The sequence below is a fragment of the Callospermophilus lateralis genome, chromosome 1 (assembly GCF_048772815.1).
Source record: "Callospermophilus lateralis isolate mCalLat2 chromosome 1, mCalLat2.hap1, whole genome shotgun sequence".
Taxonomy (NCBI): Eukaryota; Metazoa; Chordata; class Mammalia; order Rodentia; family Sciuridae; genus Callospermophilus; species Callospermophilus lateralis.
The window spans coordinates 170,076,307-170,085,505 of record NC_135305.1 but is presented as its reverse complement, the minus strand read 5'-3'; the positions used below and the strand labels follow the sequence as shown (position 1 = coordinate 170,085,505).

Genomic DNA, 9,199 nt, shown 5'->3' with positions numbered 1-9,199 from the left:
GAGAATCACAGTCTTGCTACTGTACAGAAGATGGAAGGGCTCCCTCCTAGGCCCACACTGGGAAAACCCATCGGCTTCTCCCCTTAGCTGGCTGGACGCAGGAAGGAAGGGTTAGAGAACAAAAGGGCAAGATGGAAAGATGGCGTCAATAACCAACCCCAGGAATTCTCCCTTGGATGTGTGCAAAATCAGGAAGCGTGGTCTGATTTCCCTAACGTCCTTCACCTTCATGCTTGGAAGAGATCCCAGAACCCTATGACAGAAGGAAGACTCCCGAATGCTGTGCTCGAAGCCATCCGGGTGGCCAGAAACCTTTTCACAGTTACACAGGTCGGGTGCGCCCTGGCAGGACCGGTGAAGGAACTGCTCAGTGACATTCACTTCTCAGACCTGGAAAAAGAGCCAGTTCTGTGGCTCCTGGATTTAGCAGCAGTAGGAAAGGGCTTGACCGCCAACGTTGCAGGGACCAAATGACAAGCCCAGTATGAGGAGAGGTAGTGGGGGGCAGGGGAAGAAAGTAACCAAGGCATCAGGGAGGAGAGCAAAGCTGGGAAAGGCTTCCTCTTCTGAAAACCAGTCTATAGAAGAGAAGTGACCTTCTAAGAGGTGAGCACAGGCCCCGCCAGCCAGAGGAATGTGACCAGTAAAAGCTGATGGCTATGATGGCGGACTCAGAGGAGAACCCCGAATTCTTGCTCAGGGAAAGAATTCACAGAAGTTTGGGGAGTGAGATTCTGGGATGTTACCTGTAAGTCATCACGTATGGGTGGAAGTCCCAATGTGATGTCACCATCATGGGGAGGAACTGCTTCCTCTACTGACATTCCCTGACGGCGCCTGGCTGGGTTTAGCGAGGGAGGAAATCTGGCGTGGTGGAAGAAAAGGAGGTGATCTTGCTAGTAGACTTTGACCTTGACGCCTGAGTCTCATAATAAACGTTAAGCTCTGGCCAGTGTGATCCCTGGATGATCTTGTGGACAGCTACACCTGAATCACCTTCACCTCTAGGTGCCTTTGGGTCCTGATTAGACATCAGTTTCTCGGCCACCTTCTTCTTTGTGGCGGATGGTGGTTAAAGCCTTTTTTTGGAAAAGTAAGAGCTACCGCTTTTATTGGGAGATTTCTTTGATGGGAATTGGGGCCACAGAGCACAGATATATTTTTGAACATTTGCTAAGTTAAGCGATCTGCTTTTCCTCTCTTCTTTTTATTTCTCCCCCCCCCCCAACAAATGCATTTTTATTCTGATCAATCAAGGAACTCCAAACGCCAAATAGGACTCACCCAATTTCTACCAGAAACCTACCACTTTAAGTAGTGTGGTATTGTACATTATTTCTTAATCGGTTTGCCAAGCAGTTTACAAACTTACTATACAAACGTTAATAGAGTTAATTCTCCAGAGGCTCAGATAATTAATGAAGCATTTAGATATGAAGATAGCATGCGGAAAACAGCCACAACCAACATTTGCATTGCTCTTTTTTTAAAAAAAATCAGTGACAATGACAAATGTCTTATTAATACCTGAAAAGCAAATTATTTTTTAATCCATCCTGAATGGAGTGCCATGACCACGCCCTTTACAGCCTTCCTTCCCCCCCACCCCAGACCCACGTGGGATGGTGTCTGAGAAGCCACGGTGGTTCACATTCTCTCCATTAAAAATACTAGAAAATGTTAACTACGACAGCAAAGAGACCACCACGCTCACGTCACCATGGCAGATGGCCACGGAGACACACACACCAGGTACTAAATGGACAGTACGTCTCAGTAAAGGTGGGTCCTCCGATAGGTCACTCTGATGGCCACAATCCACTGAGTGGAGGAGAATGGACGAAAGAGCAAAAGTGCTTCGTTTTTAACTGAAGCCAGGCAGGAAGTTTTATTTTACTATATAAACAGCACAACCGTGAAATGTCTTCTTTAAGCAAACTTACTTCAGAGCCCACTTTCTGTCTGACCCACAGCCCTCCAAGTTCAAAATGGGAATCTCTCTTTCAACAAAGTCTGTTTTGTTTTGTTTTCCCCCCAAGTCATGACCCTGAAATCTCAGCAGCTGGACCTTCCTGGGGAACTCAGGTTACTACGTTTGGGAACCAGCTTCTCTCTGCAAGCACAAGGGGACTGTCCCTCCATTTCCTCTGAGGAAGTCCTTCTTTCATATCCTTACTTCTTCTTCCCCTCCTACCTTAACCTTGACCTTGACCTTCCTGTCCTCAAACAGCTTTGTGCCTTCCTCCAGCACAACATCCAACACACCCTGGCTCCCAGAGCCCCTCAGAACCATCCCATCCCTCGAATCTAAACGCTTAAGTTCATTTGCTCTGAGGACAACCGGTTGTCAGGCGACGACGGCAGCAGCTCTGTCTGCCTTGGGAAAGGAAAGCAGATACAACGATCCAGGAAACAGGAGCACCAGAAAAATAATGCCACATTCAGAACAATGTCATGCTGACAGCACACAACGGCACCACCACTCACGGTCACTTTAATTTTTCCCGAGGGATAGATCAATATTAAGCAACTTCAATGTTCCCGGGTAAGGGATGGCATTTCTCACGCAACTTGACTGACACTGGTTGATTAAATCGGCAAAAGTTACATTTGCAATTAAGAAAAAAAAAAACTACTATCACTTTGTAGAGAACAAATCCTACCAAGGTTGGGAGCGGGCTTAAGGATGGCTCCTTAAGATGAAATGGAGCATAAAATACTTTGGGTAAATTTTTTTTTTTTTTTTTCAGCCACAAAAAGCCAGATTGAATACACTCCTTTGAAAAAAAGGTCTCACTGACATATAACAAATTTGTATAGGGGAAAAAAAAAAGGGTGGTCCTGGGCCACCTTTTAAAACTACTCAAAGACAAGGCCAGATGAGCATGCAAAGACCCCACGGAGTCCTACGATATAGAAATTCCTTTGATATTACAAAATACAAAAATATTTTATCAGAACTCTCATTTACAATGCATTTACAATGGACATGTAAATAACTTAGTCTTGGGTCTTGGCTAATAAACAAATTACTTACTGAAAAAGAAAAAAAAAGGGTGGGGGGAGTCCTAAAAGTAAGAGTACCAGAGAGGAAATAAGCGAGCAGGAAAGGGTTTGTCACCTCGTAAGCAGCCACTCAACACATGACTGATGGGAAAGGGCCTCCATAGACGCTATTGTGTTTCCAACGTGAAATGTGCACATGATATTCAACATGCTAAGAACTGTGACTACCTATTGAGTCCATCTGTAACCTTGCCTCCAGCTGAGAACGCTCCCTTTTTCTCCCCCCACGAACCACCCCCACCCCCAAAGCGCTTTAAAATGGAAAACAGTGCAAGTTTCTGAATGTACATTCTTGGTTCCCATCGCCCCGGTTCCCTCCGACCCCCGTCCTATTAGGAAATGATACAGTTTTTGCTCTTCTGTCTTTTCCTGCTATGCAGCTGTCCTCTGCCCCCCAACGTGGAGGAGGATTTGGGGACGCCGTAGGAGCTGTATTTGTGCAGCAGCTCGTCACTGGTGACATACCGCAGGCGGGCCGGCTGGGGGATGGGTTCTCCTAGGAAGTAGCCCTCGTTGTCAGACTCGGAGGATGAGGAGCAGGTGGAACACCAGTCGTACTCGGTGAAGTAGGGTCCCCAGCGCTCCCCAAACGCATTCTGCAAAGCCAGGTCCGAGACAGTCCTCGGGCACTGGCCGTACAGGTCCCTTCGGGGCCCCTGCCCCAGGCTCTCCTGGAAGCTCCGCTGGCGCACGAACTGGTCGTAGTCCTCGCGGGCTCTCAGGGAGGGCCTTTCTTTCAATCGCGACATGGCCTCGCGGTCGCTGGCCAGGTGGAGGGCGTTGTCCGAGCGGGAGCGGCGGGATCGCCGGGAGCGGTGGGGGCGGAAGCGCCGGTGGTCGTCGCGCGGGGTAGTCCTCCTGCGGGTGCGTTCGCTCAGGGGCTGCGCCCGCACCGCGTCCTGGCCCGGCAGCTTGCTGCCCGCGAGGCCGCCGTCGAAGTCGAAGCTCTGGTGCATCCTCCCGTGGGACTGCAGGTCTCGGTACCCGATGGGGTTGCCGAGCTGGTGGAGGCTGCCCTCCATCTCCTGGTACTGCTGGGCGGACAGCAGGCTGCGCACCGACTCTGCGCTGCGGAACTGCATGGACGAGTTGAGCGTGCCCATGTTGCTCAGCTTCTCCGACACGTTCATGCCCGAGTCCTTGCTGAGGTCGGGCATGGAAAACCGGGACAGGTGCTCCTGGCGTTTGGCGCCACCTTCGGCAGAGAGGCCTGGCGGGGACAGAGCAGAGGACCGCGGGGTTAGTACAAGTGGGCGGCAACGGGGCCGGCTGGCACTGTCACTGCCAGGGCACAGAGGACGCAGGGGGGATCGTGGGCTCTGGGCGCCTAGAGAGGATGCGCGCTTAAAAACGCAAGACTAGTTGCTAATTACGTTGCTAATTCCTCCCCATCAGTTATTAAGAGCCCATTGTATGTTGAACTCAGGGGGCACTTAACCACTGACCTACATCCCCAACACCCCCACCCCATTTTTTTTTTTTTTTTGGTATTTTATTAAGAGATAGGGTCTCACTAATTTGCTGAGGTTGGCTTTGAACTCAGGATCCTCCTGCCTCAGCCTCCCCAGCAGCTGGGATGACAGGCGTGAGCCACTGGGCCTGGCCCACTGTGTATCTTATGTGTGATGTTTCCTGTTTCCAATTTCACTCTATAAAGCACTTCAATGAACTCCTCTAGGGATAGTTCCATAAGATATTTTGGATAAAGAAACTAAGCTATGGAAACCGGGCCAGACCCAAGTTGTTCTGGATAATGCCCAGCCTAGAATCCAGTTCCATGATACCGGACCAGTTCACTTCTTTCTTAGTGCACCTGCTGTCCCTAAGTAGCAGGTAACCTCTGTCTCAAATGCACTGGACATTAAGTGACTCTGTAGTGTAGATAAAGAGATGTTTCCTCTCTTAGCCTGCTCAGTAAATCACTACTCCAGGGTGATAATGGGTCCCTAGGAGTCAGAAAATGTGAGTGGAACCCTGGGACATCTTTCTATCAGGGGCGGGGGGAGGCACTTTGCAGTGACAATGATCACTAAGAGCAGGTACTCCAAACAGTGGGCCTCTATATCCCAAGTGCTGTCACATGAGCTTCTGGCAAACCTGAGATGAAGACCCGGGAATCACACCCAGAAGGACATGGCCCAGATGAACATAGCTTTCTTTCAAACGGCACAGATATAAGTTGTGTGTGTGTGTGTGTGCACGTGTGCATTTGAACACAAAAGAACAAAGAAGTTATTTCAAGAAGAAGAGTATATTCTATCAAATGTTGTATTTTCTATCTTTTAAAAAATCTATTATTCACTGGGATGTTGAACAAGAAGTTAACAGGTTAACAGGTGAAGTTAGGTAAAGAGTATAACATGGGCAGTGTTTGTTCTTTTTGCAACTCTTCAATGAATGTGAGGTTATTTCTTTAAAATTATAGTGTCTTCATTGACCCCTTTATCCCACTTCTCAGCATATACCCAAAGGGCACTACAGTGACACAGCCACATCAATGTTGACGCAGTTCAGTTCACAATAGCTAAGCTATGGAACCAACCTAGGTGCCCTTCAACAGATGAATGGATAAAGAAAATGTGGTACATATACACTTTGGAATATTACTCAGCCTTAAAGAAGTATGAAATGATGGCATCTGCTGGTAAATGGATGGAACTGGAGACTATCATGCTAAGGGAAATAAGCCAGTCCCAAAAAACCGAAGGCCCAATATTCTCTCTGATGTGTGGATGCTGACTCACAATAAGGGAGTGGGGGAGGGAAGAACAGAAGGTCACTGGATGAGACAAAGGGGAATGAAGGGAAGGGAGGGAGATGGGAACAGGAAAGACAGTGGAGTGAATGGGACAGAACTTTCCTATGTTCATATATGAACACACGACCAGGGAAACTCCACATCATGGCCAACCACAAGAATGGGAAGCTATCTATACTCCATGTATACATAGTATTCAACATACAGTTTACTGTCATGTGTATCTAAAAGCAATAAATAAAAATAAATAAATCAAAAGGTAATAGTGTATCCATATGATGTAATTGTTTTAAATCTAGATAAAATTGGGAATTATCTGGAGAGACCTTGATATGATGGACTCCCACAGAACAATGAGAATGGGCTATTGCACCCAGCAACATGGATGCATTTCACAGAAAATGCAGAGGTCACAGGAAGAGTGCATGCTATGCTTCTCATCTATTAGAAGCTTAAGAACAAGTGAAAGCTGTCCAAGTGAAAGAAGTGAGGGAGAGGAGACACCAGGGAAGCTTCTAGAACACTAGAATTGTTCTAGAGCTAGACCTGGAGGAAACAGAAGGATGGAAGTGAAGACTACACTACACTAAGGTATAGTCTTGTTTGTCTGCTTCATTTTATGAAAGTTACACATCAACAAAATAGTATAACAATAAAGCCATGTTTGTGAGAGTCAATTTTTCAATTTTGGATTTGCACCTGGAGAAACCTCAGTGGTCCCTCTGTATGCAGGATATCCTTGGATACCAAAGTTCCTTGTATAAAAGGAAATAGCATTTGCATATGACCTGTCATGGTTTGGATGTGAGGTGGACCCCAACAGCTCACGTGTGAGACGGTGCAGGAAGGTCCAGAGGAGACATGACTGGGCTGTGAGAGCCTTAACCCAACCAGTGAATGGACCCCTGATGGGATTAACTGGGTGGGGGCTGGAGGCAGGTGGGTGTGGCTGGAGGAGGGGGCCTTGGGGGCGTGGCTTTGGGGTCTCTATTTGTCTCTGGAGAGTGGAGTCTCTCTCTGCTTCCTGATCACCATGTGAGCTGCTTCCCTCCACCACACTCTTCCTCCATGCTGTCCTGCCTCCCCTCGAGCCCTGAGGAATGGAACCTGCTGTCTATGGACTGAGATCTAGGAAATAGTGAGTCCTGAAATAAATTTTTCCTCCCCTTCAATTGTTCTGTTTGTGTCTTTTCGTCACAGCAGTGAAAAAGCTGACTAAAACATAACCGGTGCTCGTCTCCCCCCTACATTATTTATAATTGTAAATGTCCTGTAAGTAATTGTCTTGTTATGTTATGTAGAAAATAATGGCAAGAAAAAAGGGCATGCATTTTCCATACAGATACAAACAGTGTAGGCCTGGCGACATTTTAAATCCAGGACTGGTTGAACCCCAAAATATGAAACCTACACAGAGGGCTGACTGTATTCTATCAAAATGGTGTATTTTCTAGTAATTTCTATATTTTTGGGTTTTTGGTACCAGGATTCTTGAACCCGTGGGTGCTTAACCACTGAGCCACATGTGCAGCCCTTTCTTACATTTTATTTAGAGACAGGGTCTCACTGAGTTCGGAGGCTGGTTGTGAACGCGAGATCTTCCTGACTGAGCCTCCCTAACCCCTAGGATTACAGACAGGTGTGCACCATGGCTCCCAGTGATTTCTATTTTTTTTTTAAATTCATTATTCACTGGGTAATTGTCAGGGCAAGAGGAGTTAGGTCCTCCAGTCCTGCTTTCTTGCTGCTTATTTCTGACCTATAAATCCCAGAGCCCCCTGATCTGGAGGTGGAGAGGAGGGGGTGTCATGCTAAGACGATGAACAGTCCGAACTCATGAACTCTAGTAAGGAAGGAAGAAAACCAGGCAGGGTGGTGCACACCTGTGATCCCAGCAGTTCGGGAGGCTGAGGCAGGAGGATCACCAAGTTCAAGGGCAGCCTCAGCAACTCAGCGAGACCCTAAGCAATTCACTGAGCCCTGTCTCTAAATAAAAAATCAAAAGGGCTGGGGATGGGGCTAGTGGTTAAGCACCCCTGGGTGCAATCCCTGGTACAAAAAAAAAAAAAAAAGGATCTTTCAAATCACATTTAGAAACAAAAGCTATCCCAGTAGGCACCACGATCCCAGCAGGGCTTTCTACCCAAGAGTAGAATTAGGGTTAGTCTCAACATCCTAGCAAATCCTCTCAATTCCCAAACATGCTGTTTTTCTGAACGTGTCTTTTTTATGAGCCCTGCAGTGAAACCTGAGAACATTCTGCCTGTGAACAGATTCCTAAACCACACAGCAGCGGTAAACATGAAGAAGATCGGGTTCCATTCTGCTGGGGGCGGGGCGGTGATACACACTCTGATTATGCTCCTGCCTCCTGGAAACCCCTGGCCACCAGGGAAAAGGAAAGTATTCTGGCAAGAGCAAGAGGGCTCCTTGCTCCAATCCAGAATCTCCTGCCAGTATTACCTAAACCTAAGCGACTCCCCTGGGGGACCTGTGGACGGGATCTCAATTGGGAGAGAAGTGTCTCCTCTGATTCATTCACTAACATGTTCCTCCAGGGGCTTCTGCAAGCAGGCACATGAACAGAAAGGCTAATCTTGTCCAAAGATGAGTAATATGTGGGTACTTGCCTCTGGAAAGGGTGGTTCTGTGGTTCATTTCATTATTGGCAAGATGCAGAGTCTTTCTGCAGAACTCAAGACCCTACGTGACTTGGCTCCCTTAGGCTCAGCAACGTCACGGGCTCAACACGCCCCCTTACTCTGCTTCAGCCCACAGTCCTCTCCCACCTCCTGCTGCAACACACCCACAGCACACTCCTCCCCCAAAATCTCTCCCCTCTGCACAACTGACTTCCGTTTGTAAGTCCGCCCCATAGAGGGCGCCTTCTCAGTGATGCCCACCTGATCACTCTTTGCAAAGTAGCACAGTCAGTTAGCCACCACCCCACCAGCCGGCCACTCTTGGGTACACTTGACTTTAAGGGATTTGTGCCCCGCTGACTCATTAGGTGTATGTGTGTTTGAAGCTAAATGGATCCACGCGGAAGCCGGGGTCTTGTCCCCTGTTCTCTGCACTTTCACAGAACTAGCATATTTGTGGCATAAAGGCAAACAGATTCTCTTGCTGCCAACAGATTAGACAAAGACATCACTCTCTGACCTGGAGTGGGCCCGGGGTTGTAATTCAGATGAGCAGGAATCTAAACCTCAGGAACAATGATTGCACTTGTTAGTCTCATTGTCTCTGGCTGACCATTATATAGCTCATTTTGGGGGCTCTTCCAGTTCTAAAGTCAAAGAAAGTGTGATTTGGTGGTGGTGGGGGTACTGGGGATTGAACTCAGGGGCACTCAACCTCTGAGCCACATCCCCA

At 47.8% G+C, this 9,199-nt stretch overlaps 1 protein-coding gene across 2 annotated transcripts in view; it reads right to left on the bottom strand.

Moving 5' to 3' along the window:
• Positions 1–2,450: 2,450 nt before the first annotated feature.
• Positions 2,451–9,199, bottom strand: part of Prickle2 (prickle planar cell polarity protein 2) — a 324,927-nt gene continuing 318,178 nt past the window's right edge. For both annotated transcript variants that reach the window (XM_076869411.1, XM_076869510.1), the window contains one exon: positions 2,451–4,276. In XM_076869411.1, the coding sequence (XP_076725526.1) occupies positions 3,399–4,276 (878 nt within the window). In that variant the 3' untranslated portion in view covers positions 2,451–3,398. The remainder of the gene's footprint in view (positions 4,277–9,199) is intronic.